The sequence below is a fragment of the Dendrobates tinctorius genome, unplaced genomic scaffold (assembly GCF_039654945.1).
Source record: "Dendrobates tinctorius isolate UK_male_01 unplaced genomic scaffold, ASM3965494v1 ptg000120l, whole genome shotgun sequence".
Taxonomy (NCBI): Eukaryota; Metazoa; Chordata; class Amphibia; order Anura; family Dendrobatidae; genus Dendrobates; species Dendrobates tinctorius.
Window position 1 is genome coordinate 36,184,119 of NW_027361788.1, and position 18,654 is coordinate 36,202,772.

General features: G+C 46.0%; 1 protein-coding gene across 1 annotated transcript in view; it reads right to left on the reverse strand.

Annotated features, from left to right (window-relative positions):
* STKLD1 (serine/threonine kinase like domain containing 1) overlaps nt 1-18,215 on the reverse strand; it is a 20,285-nt gene extending 2,070 nt beyond the window's left edge. Inside the window, exons 1-18 of the mRNA XM_073541388.1 lie at nt 18,201-18,215; nt 17,998-18,147; nt 17,777-17,848; nt 13,264-13,338; nt 13,026-13,130; nt 12,226-12,296; nt 11,652-11,767; nt 9,280-9,392; nt 9,042-9,202; nt 8,673-8,803; nt 8,138-8,221; nt 7,895-8,011; nt 5,252-5,389; nt 4,104-4,232; nt 2,607-2,735; nt 2,173-2,301; nt 1,789-1,929; nt 581-660 (exon numbers count right to left, since the gene is read on the reverse strand). Of these exons, the coding sequence (XP_073397489.1) occupies nt 581-660; nt 1,789-1,929; nt 2,173-2,301; nt 2,607-2,735; nt 4,104-4,232; nt 5,252-5,389; nt 7,895-8,011; nt 8,138-8,221; nt 8,673-8,803; nt 9,042-9,202; nt 9,280-9,392; nt 11,652-11,767; nt 12,226-12,296; nt 13,026-13,130; nt 13,264-13,338; nt 17,777-17,848; nt 17,998-18,147; nt 18,201-18,215 (1,956 nt within the window). The remainder of the gene's footprint in view (nt 1-580; nt 661-1,788; nt 1,930-2,172; nt 2,302-2,606; nt 2,736-4,103; nt 4,233-5,251; nt 5,390-7,894; nt 8,012-8,137; nt 8,222-8,672; nt 8,804-9,041; nt 9,203-9,279; nt 9,393-11,651; nt 11,768-12,225; nt 12,297-13,025; nt 13,131-13,263; nt 13,339-17,776; nt 17,849-17,997; nt 18,148-18,200) is intronic.
* Between the last annotated feature and the right edge of the window lie 439 nt (nt 18,216-18,654).

Here is an 18,654-nt window from a genome sequence, read left to right on the forward strand (position 1 = left end):
TATACAGTAGATAACATAATCCACCATACACAAAAGGTGATGTCACAGCTCACCACCTCCTGTACAATGACTGATAACACCGCTATACAGTAGATAATACAGAATCCATCATTCACAATAGGTGATATCACAGCTCACCTCCTCCTGTATAATGACTGAGAACACCCCTATATACAGCAGATAACACAGGGTCCACCATTCACAATAGGTGTCACAGCTCACCTCCTGTACAATGACTGATAACACCTCTATATACAGCAGATAACACAGGATCTACCATTCACAATAGGTGATGTTACAGCTCACCACCTCCTCCTGTACATTGACTTTTAACACCTATGTACAGTAGATAACACAGGGTCCACCATTCACAATAGGTGTCACAGCTCACCCCCTCCTCCTCCTGTACAATGACTGATAACACCTATATACAGCCAATAACACAAGATTCACCTTCTGTACAATGATTACAAGTTATTGTACAGGAGGGAGTTAATTACTGGTGAAAATGTTCTCCCAGAAGTTGCAGAACTTGCTTTCCCAGCAGTAACAGATATCTGTAAATACGGCCTCCTCGTACCTCCAGGCAGTCGTATCGCGCTTTGATTTCACCCATCAGCTGGTCCACGTGTTGTAAGAACAGTTCGGGATGTGCGCTACCTGCAGGAGACAACAAGACCGATGACTAATATGACATCCGTGGTAATGTCCTTAACCTTTGTGTTTTCTGTAAAACCGCCAGATCCATAGGTCTGATACCCCAATGCTTACAATGTGTGGTCAAGGGGAGTCCTTACAGCAAACAAAGAGTGTCCAGAAGTAAGACTCACCCCACAATCAGGGTGAGGGGGGTACTGTCATATGATGTCATCGAGGCTTTATTGTAAAAGCCAGGACTAGTCACAGTTTCATAGGGGTATTCCAAGTTGGCGCATATGGATACCATTAGTGGAAACCACCAATCCTGAGACTGAAGAGCCGTAGGTTCACGTGTGCGGCCCATTATGTTGTATCCTAGACAGCGGCAGCCGGCCCTTCCTCTTCTGCTCTGGAGCTGTAGTTACAAGGCGCTGCCACATGGGGAAATACTGACTACAATATGTGTCATCACTTTATGGGGTCTGACGTCTAGGACCCTCATGCATCCAGAGAATGAGGGATGGCGGCACAGTTTCCTTGCTCTTGCCCTTCATTCTCAGAATCAAAAGGGGTACTAAATGCTAGACCCCCAACAATAATAAAGTGATGGCCTATCCCATTGATAAGAACACCACCTGTACTCATAGCCTGCCTGTCCACCCTTACAATGTTCTTAGATCTGAGAATCTACATGTGGTGGTTAAGGGGGGCTTGCTCAAGGTTGGTTAATTGCTGGGGGTCTGCTTTTTTCTAGCAGTCCCGTAATACAACAAATTGAGCAGAGCTTGACTCCCATTTTCTGCAGAGATCCCTGGTAATGGATTGTTGGGGAGGAGGGTTGACTTTCTTAAAGATAGAGCTCTCTGCTCCGATCTGGCCAGTAAGTGCTGGGTGCAGTTTCTGAAGACCATGCCATATTAATGCAATGGTAATAGGCAGTGCGTCATCTGCAGAGCCCTGATCACGCTGAGGGGTTAGTCCAGCTGGTAATGGGCCTGACGTGCCCCATAGTAGAGTATTTATCACCAGCCATGGCTGAACAGAGAGTACTGTGACAGCGGGAGGTTTGGAGACGTGTACGACGTACTCGGGCTGTGCCGTGTCAGATTGCTAATCCTGTTACACGCTTATCCGCCGGCTTCTCCTCACCATAATGGGCCATCTCGCTGAGCAGCAGGCAGACGTTCTCCACCATTTCGGGGTCATCTGTGTGTAATCGGTACAGCTTTGTAATTAGGGAGAGGCCACTTTCGTCAGCCACAGGCACCAGCACACGTAAAACGGCCAACTCTGAAAAAGTCAAATTTACTGATCAGCCACAGGGAAGAAAAGATCCTGGGAATCTGCTCCGAGTCGTATGAAAAGAGACAAACATGGCTGCTTTCTTGTCTATGGGCCGTGTTTGGTATTCACAGCTCAGCCCTAGTAACACGAGCGAGACACAGCGGAAATACCAGACGTAGCCTATGGGCAAGAGTGGCGCTATTTCTAAAAGAAGGAAGCCATGTTTTCTGAAACTGATGTCACAGATACCTGAGGTCACAACCAATGCGGTCAGCGCCAGGCAGACGTTCTTGGACAGAAGTGGACGCTGTGAATGTGCCCGCAGAGCGTCCAGGAGAAGTAATGTCAATGATTCACTCTGCTCTGCCATTATGAGACCTGTAAATACAGAATATAAGTCTGAGCAAACGGAAAGGTTGAATGATTGTACCTGCTCGTACTTACACCAGGTATGGGGGGAATGGGAAAAGGAAACACCACCAAAAACATAGCTGCAGTATTTAAAGGGGTTGTCTGATGCCGTCCAAGGCCACTCCGCTAAGTAGTGCTGATGGCAATCTGTCCCCCACACATGTGCTGGCAGGTGTGCGGGTCAGGACACAATCAGCACCACCGAGCGGCCCCAGATGGCGACAGAGGCAGCCATGTTAGCTATGAAATATAATAAAGTATTAGGTTTCAACCTTTCATCCCGAGAGTCCACAGGGCTGTGCAGGCCGATTCTATTAGTGGCCCATCAACAAGGTACTTCCTGAGCAGAGTACCGATTACTGGGACAGCTTTCCTCAGACAATCCCCTTCTGTCTGGTTCTCTGTGACAATCACAAAATAGTGTTTGGAGCATGAATAGGTAATAAAGTGTTAAGGTTAGATCAGAGCTTACCCCCCTCCCCACAACTAAGAGTGAAGGTCCATAATCCCCCCCTGTTCTCTATAACGGGGCAGATCGGGCATGGAGAGAGCAGCGGAGGCTACACGCATGCTTCCAGCTCGATTATACCCCATAGGAGTGAGGGGCTCCATATTCATGAGAGTGGAGACCTCCCACCACCAAGTGACAGCTTTCTTCCTCCCCAAGGTATAGGGGAGAAGATGTCCATGAGCACAGGGTGGGCGGAGGAGAGCCACACAATAATGAGTTAGTGCTTCTGCCTCTGTGTTCAGCACCCAATCCCAGATCAGGACTTGTGACGTCTCTGTGACAAATCAGTCTACTCCAATTAATACAACATTGCGCTTTTAATGACATTTAAGGGGGTTTTACACATAGCGATATCGCTAGCAATATCACTATAACGTCACCGGTTTTGTGACGTTATAGCGATATCGCTATGTGTGATACTTACCTCCGACCGGCTCTCCCGCTGTCCATCGCTGATCGCGCGAGATCGGCCGGCTCCATTTCTCGTCGGGCGCTTCCTGCGGCGCCGGCGAGCGACGCGTGGATGCAGGTGGGAGGATGTCAGGATCGCCACGTCTGAAAGGTAAGTATCGTCCGCTGTATCGCTGCTGCATCGCTGTGAGATCTGCCTGTGTGGCAGCTCACTAGCGACCATTTAGCGATGCACCAGCGATCCTGACCGGGTCATGTCGTGGTCGGGATCGCTGGTGCATCGCTAAATGTAAAAGGGCCTTTAGTCACGTGCCTATTCTGTGGCCATGTACCACTACCTGTCGCACAAGGTTCAGGATGGGGCTGCACAGCGCCAAGTGTCGGGGGACAATTCTCTGACACGTCGGGTGATCAAAAACATCGGCAACTCGAGGTCGTGCGACTGATTAATGCGAATTTGTTGTAAGAGAATAGCCAAATTGCATGTAACTTACATTGAAATCTATGGCAGCTGAATCGCGTGCAACTTCCGACACATGACAAAAAAAAAAAAAATCACCATTGACACTTTGTTGCATTTGTAGAAGGTCGCAATCAGACACAGATCGCTCTTCCCTTATAGTGACGAAGGACCCATTCAGACACCCGATTTTCACGTTAAGTGTATGATCTGTGATTTGCACAAACAGAACATGTTCCCATTACAGTCTGTAGGGCTGGTCACATGTCCGGATTTAATACAAATAGGACCCAAAACACTTATAGAAAGCGGTTCAGAAAAATCCCTGAATGAGGCCCGACTGTCCCGTGCAGTCCTGTATATAATGGGAATTGTGAATGTCAGTACCGGTCATAGCCAGGGACCATATAAGAGCACAGCAGGACTGACACAGGGCCCTGTCCTCCAGAGAGGACTCCATGATGGTCACAAGATCGGAGAGGAAACCTGTCCTCCTCAGCGCCTCCGCAGCCGACTCTAAGAGAAGCAGAAAAAAAACATCAGATGATGATGGGGTTAAATAGAAGCCGAACAGACAAGAACCAGAGCAGCGACTCGTGCACCTGTCAGATTTGCTTCACTTGGATATTCCCCCCAGACGCGCAGTGTACAGGATAGTGGACGTACATAAGGATTAGCCCTATTACTGGGGATAAGCTGCGGGATTTCCATATGGAAATCACAGAAAGTTACATACAGATTATCCTGAGCAGATATTTTCTGATAGGTGTAAATGCGGGTCACAAAAATGGGATACAGATCATATACTGATACAGGAGGAACACCCATCCTGAAATGTGAAGGGTATAAACACATCCCAACTATTGTGAGCGGGATCTGCTCCTGCCCCGGTCCCCAACCGTTGTGTCACCGAGTGAGGAGATCGCTGAGCTGTCACATACTGTGCGGTAAGAGAAAACCCAGATATATACTATATGGAGAAAAGTATGTGCCCCCCACTCCCCACCTACAGGGGCTTTTCTCACCTCCCCTGCAGGTATAATGGCTCACGCTCTTCTGGGAAGGGTTTCTTCAAGATTTTGGAGGCGTCTGTGGGAATTTTTGCCCCTTCATCTAGAAGAGCATTTGTGAGGTCAGACCCTGATGTTGGGGGGAGGCCACGGTCACAATCTCTGCTCTTGGATGGGGCTGAGGTCCGGGCTCTGTACGGTCGCTCATGTTCTTCGATCAAACTCCCCTCCATGTCTGTATGGTCCTTGTGCACTGGGCACAGTCATGGGGAACAGTAAGGGGTCTTCCCCAAACTGTTCCCACAAAGCTGGAGGCTACAATTGGCCACAATCTCTTGTGCTGAAGAATTAAGATCTCCCTTCTCTGGGACTAAGGCGCCAAGGCCGACCTCTGATAACAATCCCATAGCATTATCCTTCTCCACCATCTGTACAGCGGGCACAATGCAGTCAGGGGGTAACGTTCTCCTTCACTAAACCCAGACTAAAATATTTACCCAAATACAAGATAGATAGATAACATACCACTAACAGAAATCATCATCATCACACTGAAGATGGCAGATATTAGTTCAGCGTTCTGTGGATAGCCCCTCGCTGCTTCCACCAAAGTACCGATGAGCTGGTCCGATGAAAAGCTCTCATAATCTTCTCGCTCCAGTGCTTAAAACACAGAAGTTACCTGTTGGGTCAGACATTTATACCTGCTCCGCCGCATGTGCTTACTTTACATTTACAGAACCCTCTGTCTATAGTCGCATCATAATAATCTTTATTTTTATATAGCGCTAACATATTCCGCAGCGCTTTACAGTTTGCACCATGTTTGAAGCCTCCATTTGGCATATACGTTCTCAAAATATCCCATAAGTAGTCACCTGAAAGAGACCAAAACAGTGTCCATTAGCTTCTGTTAATGAGATGCATCGCAGTCTTGTGTCATAGGTGTCTTATACAGGGCTGGCGTTAGCGGCAGGCAGATTAGGCAGCTGCCTAGGGCCCCCCAGGGACCCCCAACCAGTAGCATGCCGCTAATAGCGGCACACCACATGGCCGCTATGGGGCCCGTGAGTCAGGGGGCTCGCCTGGTGCCAATGCCGACCCCCCCCTCCCCCGCATTCAACTATATTGGCATCATAGATGCCGATACAATTGAAAGCAATAATGGAGGAGAGAGCGTCAGATGACGCTCCCTCTCCCATCATTCCCCTCTGCCTCTGACCCTGCCTGTGCGCAATGACGTCACTTCATCGCGCACCCACTGTGTGCGTGGCAGTGCAGCTGCTAAGACCGGAGCCGGGAGCAGCGCAGGGAACAAGGAGGTGAGGATTGTGTGGTGTTTTTTTTTTTTTTAAAATATATCAGTCAGTGAGTACAGGACTGTGGGGCTGGATTATATTCTATGGGAGAGGGTGGGGGACTACTTTATATTCTATGGGGGGTGGGATGGTTTATATTCTATGAGGGGGACTGCATCATACTGTGAGGAGGCTTTATTATACTATATGAGGGGGCTACATTATAGTCTATGGGGGCTGCATTATACCCTATGAGGAGGCTACATTATAGTCTATGGGGGGGGTGGCTGCATTATACTATATGAGAGGGCTACATTGTATTCTACCGGGATCCTGCATTATACTCTATGAGGGGGCTACATTATATTCTATGGGGGGCTGGATTATACTATATGAGAGGGGCTGCATTATAGTCTATGGTGGGGCTGCATTATATTCTATGGGGCGGTGGGGGCTGCATTATACTCTATGAGGGGGCAACATTATATTCTATGGGGGTCTGCATTATACCCTACAAGGGGGCTGGATTATATTCAGTGGGTGGCTGCATTATACTCTATCGGACTATTGGCAGTGCATTATACTTAATGTGCTAAATGGGACCCGCATTATACTGTATTGAGGGCTATAGGGAATACATTATACTATATGACGAACTATGGGGTGCGTTATACTATGGGAAGTGAATTGTACTACATGGAGGACTATGGGGGGTGCATTATACTATATGGTGTACTGATGAGTGTACTTTAAGCCCAACAAAAGAAAAAATGCATGGCAACTAGGGAACACAAATCGCCACTGTAGACAGACGGAGCTCTTTATCTGAACTTTTGCAGTACAAATAATTAGCCAAAAACAGGTGTTTGCATGGAAACAAGAAATGTCCAAATACTTCATAAAGAAAAAATGCAGCACTCACCAGCTGAAGTGAAAAATTATATGTTCTTTATTTCACAAACGTGCCATGTGTCCATTGAAAGGACAAGCAGGGCGCGAAAGGAATGCTGGGGGAAGTGAAATAAAGGACATATAATTTTTCACTTTAGCTGGTGAGTGCTGCATTTTTTTCTTTATGAAGTATTTGAGTGCATTTCAATATATGGAGGACTATGAGGAGTGTATTATACTATATATGGTATGGAGGACTATGAGGAGTGCATTATACTATATGGAGGACTATGGGGAGTGTATCATACTATATGGAGGACTATGGGGAGTGTATCATACTATATGGAGGACTATGGGGAGTGTATTATACTATATGGAGGACTATGGGGAGTGTATTATACTATATGGAGGACTATGGGGAGTGTATTATACTATATGGAGGACTATGGGGCACATTATCTTATATGGAGGACTATGGGGTGTGCATTGTACAATATGGAGGACTGTGGTGCACATTATACTATATGGAGGAATGTGGGGTGCATTATACTATGTGGAGGACTATGGGGTGTATCATACTAAACAAACAAAATGCTGCCTATTCATTGAGAAATTGGCTTGTTTATGCCGCAACAAAAATCATTATTCTCAGCAGCACATCGGCCTGTGAGAACTGCACATGTGCTGCTGATAACATGATACTGTATGGGGACAGATTGATCTATTAGTGATTGTTCTGTCCCCATTATTCTTCTTCAGCCGGTGGAAAGAGGCCGGGAAACAAGCGTTCAACGACTTCAATATAGTCGATCACACTCGTTTAGCGTCCTGAACTCAGCGCATGTAACTACATCTGAAATGCTTCTGTGTGATGTGCAATACGTCAGCATTTTGGGCCCCATTTTAAACTTTTGCCCAGGGCCCCACTTTGCCTAAAACCGGTCCTGGTCTTATGTCATCATGACGTAAATGGAGGTACCTTGTGAAATAAGCCTCTGGAGCGCTCGGCTGCCCTCCCATTGTACCGCGGAGGAGTCTGCGTGTGTACTCATAGACAGCGATACAAGATGGATTGTGTCTCCTATGTCCAAGGGTCCTGCAAAAGTAGGATAAGCGATTACAAATCTACAGGGATTGCTCTTGAATAGTGTATATGTAGGGTTTTGGGTGCTGCCAGCCGCTTTGATTTTCAGACCCCACTAATGAAGACTCCAAAATATACCATTTCTTTCTGAATCATATTTAGCCAGATGCTTCAGGGCTGATAGCTGAGCCTCCTCGTAGTCAGGGTACCTCTGCATGAGCCCTGTAAGAAAAAAAACAATACATCAAAACTGTATTTGGAAATCGACAAAGCCCAAAATGAAAGGAGGACACTTCAAAAGAGTTGAGACACCCAAAAATAAACTGATCACAGTTGTTCTTGTCAAGACCCCCAGAAATCAGCTGTAATCTGTGGGTAAGCCTGGCAGCAAGTGTTTAATGACTCTGCAGCACCTCCACAGGGGAAAAAAAGCATTACATGCTTCCTACTGTAATCTACAGATGGTGGGTCCTCCAGAGAGAGTTATACTTTACAACTGCGGTCCACCATGGGTGGATCCACTTATTTTATTCAACATTATAATAGGCCATTTGTAAGTCTGAAGACCATTAAAAGGGGTTGTTACGTGACACAATGTCATGGGTGCAGCTCAACTCCTGATGTGGATGTGACTGGCCCCCATAATTATATGTGACTGCTGTATCCTTCTTACCCATTACTTTTTCTATGCCGCCATCTTTAAACTCATCCAGAACACCAGGTGGCAGAGTCTTCTTCACGCCAGACAGAGGAGAACCAACTAACGCCAAACACTTAATGACATAAGGATCACGCAGCAAGTCGCTACGGAGTAAAGGGAAGAGAGACATGGACGTTAAAGAAACTCTCCGAATAAAAGTGGTACATTGCGGCGTGCCTAGTGCAGCGCCCAAGGGGGCAGAGTATTAAGAAGAGAGACCCCCTGTGCCGTAGTCCACCCCGTAGACCGTGTGTGTGTGTGTATATATATATATATATATATATATATATATATATATATACATATTTATATTATATATACACACACAGTCAGTGTACTCACTGTGCACGGGGCCTCTCCTCTGGATGAATCTTCAGCATCTTTGTCAGCAGCTGGCACAGCTCCTCTGAGTAACCAACTTTGTACTGAATTTCCTCTAAATGTTGATGCAAGCATAGTGGGTCCATCTTTATCATCTCCAAGAGCGCAGAGACCTCAGCGTCCTACAAGAGGATACGAATCATGAAATCCTATTATAATGGGAACACAGGACTGCGGGCAGAGACCTGACACAACATACCGTCTTCATAGACGTCGTCATCAAATCCAGCAAAATACATCCCAAAGAGAAGATGTCAGACTTGTCCGTATACTGAAGCCCTAGTGATTCTGGAGCCATGTATATTTTATGTACTGCGGGGTCAGAGAGGGTTATATCATCCATAGAGTACAGAGCACAATCTAATATGTACCAATGTCTAATATACCGCCATTATTTATGGTTGCCTTACAGGAGACCATAAGTCTTAAGACCATTCAAGCACACTCAGTGATTTTTTTTTTTTTTTTTAAAGGAGCACAACGCGTTACTTAAATACATTTCACACTATGTTTCCTTTCTGTTAACATTATTTTATACAGTACTGTATATAGGATGTTTTTATGTTACTTTTTTCTCAACAAAAGACAGAGATAAAAACAGCGGGTCAGACTGAAGTCTTTTTATTCCCTTTTTTATTTTACACGTTGTGTCCCCCTTAAAAGTCATAAAAGACCTTTGGAGGGGGAATTTCAATATATATATATTTTTTACATATAATTTTTCTTAATAGGAGACTTCTCCTGTAATTGCGGTTGGTATATTAGCCCCAGTTACAGGGAAGATTCAGGCTCCGGACCCTTCCTATCACTCGATCTCTAGGACGAGTGGCGGACATATCCCTTACTAAACAGTGTATATCTAGGATGTGTATACAGGTCATAGGAGTAAGGCAGGGACAGTAAAAAACCATCTCTGCCTTGTCTTCATCAATCAGTGATCTCCAAGCAGCTGCTGATTCAGTGAGGGCGTTTTATACCATCCTCGCAGGATCATATGCGGACCACCTAGACATACGGTATTAAGGCCAGATTCACACATCTGTGTGTGGTGGTCCAAGTGCGGATTGGTCGCGGGTCTCCTGAATCAACCTTGGCAGGCTCGTATTGTGGCGCCCCTGAGGCTCAGTCGCCACAGAGGTACTGCACCTCCTCCTGAGGTGTGGTGCCCCACCATCCAGTTAAGTTGGAGGCTCCTGACCACGCTCCAACACTCGCACCCCACACAACACGGTAGTTCAGCAAAGCCACATTGTGGCTCCTTGCTTAGAGAGTAGCAGAGCACCTTTGGTGGTTCCCTGCTTGGAACACGAAACGTGCTGGGAGGCGGGTGGAGTTTAGAATACATAAAAGAGCGGGAAGGTTTAGAATTACAGGTCAGTCTGAGAGAGGAAGCCACTCAGAGAGGAGTGAGGAAAGAAGATCCCTGGAAGAGGGATGGAGGAAGGAGGTGCTGCAGCAGATCTCAGTGACCTGGGTCTGCTGGCACGGGAAAGGAAAGAAGGAGAAAGACATTGAACTGAAACCTGATCTTCCATAAGAGAGAGAGATTAGAATGGAACGAAGGAGTAAAAGGGAACAGAGAGGACGTGGGTTAGAGGAAGAACCCTGCCTAGAAGTTCTAAGCGCAAGGCCGGGGCCAGGTCCCCGAGGTTGTATAGACACTAATGGTTCTGCAGCAGACACCGGTGGAGTAGTGGGCTGTAAATGCACTACTCCCATCTAAGACTTGGGGGCACAACAGCAACTTGGATAGTGAGCAGGGACTCAGGAGTAGAGAGTCCCCGAAGCAGGCTACAGCTGTCTGCCGTACAAGTAGAGTTCTTGGGAACATCAGTCAGGAGGCACTCCAGTGTAACTCAGTACTGGGAGTACTTCACACTTAAAGGCGCTATAGAGGAGACGTTCAGAAAGGCACATGTTGGCGGAGCGTTGGAAGGGAGCATTCCATCTTGCCTGGAGGTTGACTGAGTCCCTGACCCGGAGGACACGGCACGGAGGCAGGCACCTGTGTGTACTACAGACTGTGAGTAAAGCTTTGGAACTGCAAGCCCTGGTATCCTCCATTCATTCTTGAGCCAACGCATCCAACCCCGCTACATCTGGGTACCAGCTTCTACACCGCTTGTGCCTCTCCTCTTCCCCCACATCTACACTACCCTGGGGCTACAGCTCCACCTGTGGGGAGCTTCACCATCTTGGCTGCAACACTCCACCAGCCCCAGAGGATCTGCATGCAGCGTCGGCCTAACATCTCACTTGCCGAACACCACAGGTGGCGTCACAAACTATTCATTCAAACCATTACATTCCCCCATTACTTGGGCGCCCAGGGCCACGGACCGGGTCCCCGCTGCTGTGACACATCCCGCTGATACTGGCCCGGTACCCACAGCCCTGGGAGGGCGACCCAGTATATTACTACGAAGCTGTCGAGTTCAGGTCGGCAGATTCACGGCGGGTCCATGTATCACACACCAGACACTCAGATGTGTGAATGAAGCCCAAGAGGAACAGGGGTCCACAAGTAGCTCAGGGGAGCATGAGGGCAACCATGTTTTACAAGGCAGTTACCGGGGTCCAGTCTTATTTTCATCTTCATTTCATCTGTCGCCAACGTCTGAGGAACAAAGTCGCTTATGAGGAAGACATTTTCCTCCTTCATGAGGATGTTACTTGGTTTGAGGTTTCTATGAAGGAAGAAATCACATCATGGAATGTCAGGTAAACCCACCAACGTGGCGCAAATAAACATGGAAATAAATGTACTGATGGGGTTAAGATCGGCTGTAATGATGGACAGGCTGGGTCCACCAAAGCAAGACCGGATAATTGATAGGCACAGACCCCCATGGAGGTCCAAGGTTGTAGTCGTGATGGGTGTCCTACTATTACATTGCCTGTCATTTCTCTCTTATAATGGGCTGGATGACACAATTTGTAGCCTCTGGATGTCAACTATGTCGTCTCTATTCACTGACAGCAGGGAGAGACTTGAAAAGTAATGAAAAATTGACACTTACAGAACTGTGCAGCGTGAAATGGATAAGTGCACTGTGCGTGAAATCAGCGTGAAGGGTGGAGATGACCCCTCCGGACTCACCACATCCCAGAATGAAACCCTCTGATCAGGAAAATCAGGACGTACCTGTGCGGACCGCACTGTTTGTGAGCATAGATTAAAGCATCGATGGCCTGACCGAGAAATCTCTGAATAATCTGTAGGTAGGGGACACAAAAGGGGAAATTATATAATATCACAGAGCATTAACATCAGTCACTACAACACCCAGCATGTCCTAGTATCTGATCAGAAACAAACCAAAGCACATCTAATCTAGCAAAAGAACAACCTCATCAACTCCTCTCCATCATCGGAGCCATGGGTGGTCAGAGGCTACAAATGGGAAGTTTGCTCCGGAGATCAGCGGCAGCAGATGTCTGACAGGCACATATGTCACAGTTCGGATGTGGTGCATGGAGCGGGCTCAGGAGCTGCGCCCGCTCCTTACATGGCCAGTGCCGATTGCTTCTGTTTAACCGCTTAAATGCCATTTTCATCAGGTCAAGCTGACAATCCTCCACCTCCAGCAAAGGTATAAGGTGCGTATTGGGCATTTGTGGTGGAGATAACCAGGCCTATGGCCAAACACTTTACACAGCTGTTACCCAAACGACGGCCCTGACGTCCTCCACACTTGGTTCGGTGAGCAGACATGCGATCTCTTTGGAGTGAGCAGCTGCACCTCCTATGGCAGAAGCTTATCTTCCTTGATAATAAAAGGATCAGCCATATTAATCCAACTGCCTGATCCTACATCTTTCTAACATGTGGGAAGTTGGGACATCAACATACATGTTAGGGTCACCTGGTTTTTCCAAAATCAGGAGGTTCGCCCATCTTGGATCTAATGTGTAGAGCCACCTTTATTTTATTTCTCCCTTCACCTTTTCATTCATTAGCTTCCTCTGTAGTCTGGTTTCCTGCACCATTCGCTCCAGGTTCCCCCCATCGCAGTAATCCATCACCAGGCAAAAAAAGAGGGAGGAGACCTAAAACAAGAAGGCTATTCAACATCATCCGTTAGTTACTGCAAATGGTGAACAATGGCTGTCGATAGCAATACTATGGATGCCGAGATAATGAGACACCACAGTGAGCATATAATACCGTTATAATACCGACCTTAGGATCCCAAATCATGAAGAACTCCCTGTAAGAGCACACATGGGGGTGCTGAAGCTCCAGCAAGGACATGGCCTGTGTAGCGGGGCAGAAAATAGAATATTATCACCTAGATCCTCCACAATAGCGGCCGGTTCTGGCAGCCATTAGTCTGTAAAATCACTGCAGCGTGCCAGGAGTGTGCTGTGGGAACGCACGCCGCCTTATTTCACATTTTTTGGAGCTTTCGTTCACACTGTGATAAAAGTGACCTGACAACATGATTCTGCTGGTCAATACAATGACGACCATACCAACCTTGTATAGTTTTGCTTTTTATATTTTGGTGGTTAAAGAAAAAAAATCCAAACCTTGTAAAATAAACAAAAAGGTGCTTTGTGTCACCATTTCCTAAGATCCATAAACTCTTTATTTTTCTCTTAAGTGAGTTGTGTGAAGGATTGTTTTTTTTTGAGCGGCGAGTTTTATTTTTTTTTTTGTTTCGTTTTGGGGTACACAAGATGTTTTGATGATCTCTTTTTACTGCGGGGGCAACAGCAGCGACAGAAATGCAGCAATTCTGGCGTTCTGATTTTACTTTACGATGTTAATTATATGGGTTAAGTAATTTTACTTCTTTGATAGATGGGACTTACAAGGAAGTAGCAATACCAAATGTTTCGAAAAAAAAAATTGAGGGATTTGGAAAATTTATGCTTAGATTTATTTTCATCATTTACTTTTACATATATTTTAGTCGCCCTTTGGCACACGCCAAGCTCTGGCCTGCAGGGCGAGTATATCTATGAATGGAGCACTATGTTGGGCCATTATACTGTATGGAGCACTATGTGGGGCCCATTATACTGTATGGAGCACTATGTGGGGCCATTATACTGTATGGAGCACTATGTGGGGCCCATTATACTGTATGGAGGACAATGTGGGGCCATTATACTGTATGGAGCACTATGTGGGGCCCATTATACTGTATGAAGGACTATGTGGGGCCATTATACTGTATGGAGCACTATGTGGGGCCCATTATACTGTATGGAGGACTATGTGGGACCATTATACTGTGTCGAGCACTATGTGGGGCCCATTATACTGTATGGAGGACTATGTGAGGCCATTATACTGTATGGAGCACTATGTGGGGCCCATTATACTGTATGGAGGACTATTTGGGGCCATTATACTGTATGGAGCACTATGTGGGGCCATTATACTGTATGGAGCACTATGTGGGGCCATTATACTGTATGGAGCACTATGTGGGGCCATTATACTGTATGGTGGACTATGTGGGCTCATCGTACTGTATGGAGGACTATGGCCCATTATTCTGTATGGAGCACTATGTGGGGCCCATTATTCTGTATGGAGGACTATGTGGGACCATTATAATGTATGGAGCACTATGTAGGGGCCATTATACTGTACGGAGAACTATGTGGGACCATTATAATGTATGGAGCACTATGTGGGGCCATTATACTGTATGGAGCACTATGTGGGGCCATTATACTGTATGGAGCACTATGTGGGGCCATTTTACTGTATGGAGCACTATGTGGGGCCATTATACTGTATGGAGCACGATGTAGGGCCATTACTGTATGGAGCACTATGTGGGACCATTATACAGTATGGTGCACTATGTAGGGGTCATATTGTATGGATCACTATGTGGGCCCATTATACTGCATGGAGCACTATATAGGGGCAATTATACTGTATGGATCACTATGTGGGCCCATTATACTGTATGGAGCACTATACAGTCATGGCCAAAAGTATTGACACCCCTGCAATTCTGTCAGATAATATTCAGTTTCTTCCTGAAAATGATTGCAAACACAAATTCTTTGGTATTATTATCTTCATTTAATTTGCCTTAAATGAAAAAACACAAATGAGAATGAAGCAAAAAGCAAAACATTGATCATTTCACACAAAACTCCAAAAATGGGCTGGACAAAAGTATTGGCACCCTCAGCCTAATACTTGGTTGCACAACCTTTAGCCAAAATAACTGCGACCAACTGCTTCCGGTAACCATTAATGAGTTTCTTACAATGCTCTGCTGGAATTTTAGACCATTCTTCTTTGGCAAACCACTCCAGGTCCCTGATATTTGAAGGGTGCCTTCTCCAAACTGCCATTTTTAGATCTCTCCACAGGTGTTCTATGGGATTCAGGTCTGGACTCATTGCTGGCCACCTTAGAAGTCTCCAGTGCTTTCTCTCAAACCATTTTCTAGTGCTTTTTGAAGTGTGTTTTGGGTTATTGTCCTGCTGGAAGACCCATGACCTCTGAGGTAGACCCAGCTTTCTCACACTGGGCCCTATATTATGCTGCAAAATTTGTTGGTAGTCTTCTGACTTCATAATGCCAAGCACACGGTCAAGCAGTCCAGTGCCAGAGGCAGCAAAACAACCCCAAAACATCAGGGAACCTCCGCCATGTTTGACTGTAGGGACCGTGTACTTTTCTTTGAATGCCTCTTTTTTCTCCTGTAAACTCTATGTTGATGCTTTTGCCCTAAAAGCTCTACTTTTGTCTTATCTGACCAGAGAACATTCTTCCAAAATGTTTTAGGCTTTTTCAGGTAAGTTTTGGCAAACTCCAGCCTGGCTTTTTTATGTCTCGGGGTAAGAAGTGGAGTCTTCCTGGGTCTCCTACCATACAGTCCCTTTTCATTCAGATGCTGACGGATAGTACGGGTTGACACCGTTGTACCCTCGGACTGCAGGGCAGCTTGAACTTGTTTGGATGTTAGTGGAGGTTCTTTATCCAACATCCGCACAATCTTGCATTGAAATCTCTTGTCAATTTTTCTTTTCCGGCCACATCTAGAGAGGTTAGCCACAGTGCCAAGGGCTTTACACTTCTTGATGACACTGCGCACGGTAGACACAGGAACATTCAGGTCTTTGGAGATGGACTTGTAGCCTTGATATTGCTCATGCTTCCTCACAATTTGGTTTCTCAAGTCCTCAGACAGTTCTTTGGTCTTCTTTCTTTTCTCCATGCTCAATGTGGTACACACACGGACACAGGACAGAGGTTGAGTTAACTTTAATCCATGTCAACTGGCTGCAAGTGTGATTTAATTATTGCCAACACCTGTTAGGTGCCACAGGTAAGTTACAGGTGCTGTTAATTACACAAATTAGAGAAGCATCACATGATTTTTCGAACAGTGTCAATACTTTTGTCCACCCTCTTTGTTATGTTTGGTGTGGAATTATATCCAATTTGGCTTTAGGACGATTCTTTTTGTGTTTTTTCATTTAAGACAAATTAAATGAAGATAAGAATACCAAAGAATTTGTGTTTGCAATCATTTTCAGGAAGAAACTGAGTATTATCTGACAGAATTGCAGGGGTGTCAATACTTTTGGCCATGACTGTATATAGGCCATTATACTGTATGGAACACTATGTAGGGGCCATTATACTGTACAGAGAACTATGTGGGGGCCATTATACTGTATGGAGAAATATGTGGGGGCCATTATATTATATGGAGCACTATGTGGGACCCATTATACTGTATGGAGCACTATGTGGGGCCCATTATACTATATGGAACACTGTGGGGCCCATTATACTATATGGAACACTGTGGGGCCCATTATATTGTATGGAGCACAATGTGGGGCCCATTATACTATATGGAGCACTATGTGGGGCCCATTATACTGTATGGAGCACCATGTGAGTCCCATTATACTGTATGGAGCACCATGTGGGGCCCATTATACTGTATGGGGCACTATGTAGGGGCCATTATATTGTATGGACGAATATGTGGGGGCCATTATATTATATGGAGCACTATGTGGGGCCCATTATACTGTATAGAGCACTATGTGGGGCCCATTATACTATATGGAGCACTGTGGGGCCCATTATATTGTATGGAGCACAATGTAGGGCCCATTATATTATATGGAGCACTATGTGGGGCCCATTATACTGTATGGAGCACCATGTGAGTCCCATTATACCGTATGGAGCACTATGTGGGGCCCATTATACTGTAAGGAGCACTATTTGGGGCCCATTATACTATATGGAGCATTGTGGGGCCCATGATATTGTATGGAGCACAATGTGGGGCCCATTATACTATATGGAGCACTATGTGGGGCCCATTATACTGTATGGAGCACCATGTGAGTCCCATTATACTGTATGGAGCACCATGTGGGGCCCATTTTACTGTATGGGGCACTATGTAGGGGCCATTATCCTGTATGGAGCACCATGTGGGTCCCATTATACTTTATAGGGCACTATGTAGGGGCCATTATACTGTAAGCAGAACTATGTGGGGGCCATTCTGTATTGAGCACTATGTGGGGGCCATTATATTGTATGGCGCACTATGTGCAGGCCATTACACTGTATTTAGTGGGGGTGCGTGTCCCAGCAGCCACTTGACATGAAGAGCACAATCACGCAACATCCCATCCAATGAAGTTAGCATAGTGGCGTACACTGTACCGCAACTACAACATACCTGTTGCCAGATATAAATTCTCTTTACCTCTTTCAGGGTGAGATTTCCCTCCCGCTCATCCATACATTCCACCTGTAAAATAGTGAGCATTTAAAGGGATTAATCATTTAAAGGGATATTCACACTATTAATGATATTATCAATATTAATCAGGGTATTGGGGGTCGTCAGCCCACATTTCCATGGGGTAAAGTCAGACTGTACATTTTTCACCTTCTTACCTTTTTAACAGCAAATTTCCTGCCTCCTTCTAGCTCCTCCACATGACAGGTCACCCCAAAAGCCCCTGCATCCCATTCTTCCAATACCTTTAAGTACGGATTACACAATATTAGGCTAGGGGTGATATGACTTCCCTGACAGAGGCAGAGCTGTCCGCCACGTACAAACCGATACAAATAACGTCGGAAGCTCGTTTTGTTACCTTGTAGTTATTCATGCTGTGCCTTAGTTTGAGCCGCATCGGCTTCCGTCAGACACCACAGCGTCCGCTCGTTACCATGGAAATTGTCAAAGGAGCGAAAGACTACAGTGAGAAGACCTAAAGACACGCCCCTTTCATGCTGATTGGAGAGAAAGAAAGCTTATGGCCGTTCAAAGTCACACCCCCTCCGTGGCTGATTCTTGCAGAAGTGTTCCAAACGCCGTAGAAGTGAGAGTGCGCATGCGCGTTTCGTGCAAAGGCGTTGTGTACGCATGCGCACTAACTCTAAACTGAGTGCACTGCAGAACGTGAAATCTGGCATGGAGAGGTTTGGGGCTCTGTGACCCGTGTACTGTGCACAGTCATGTATGCAGTCTGCAGGAATGGTGCAGTCATGGAGGGACATTTCCCAGTCACTGATTAAACTGCTGCAATCAAATGAAAGAAAATGGTC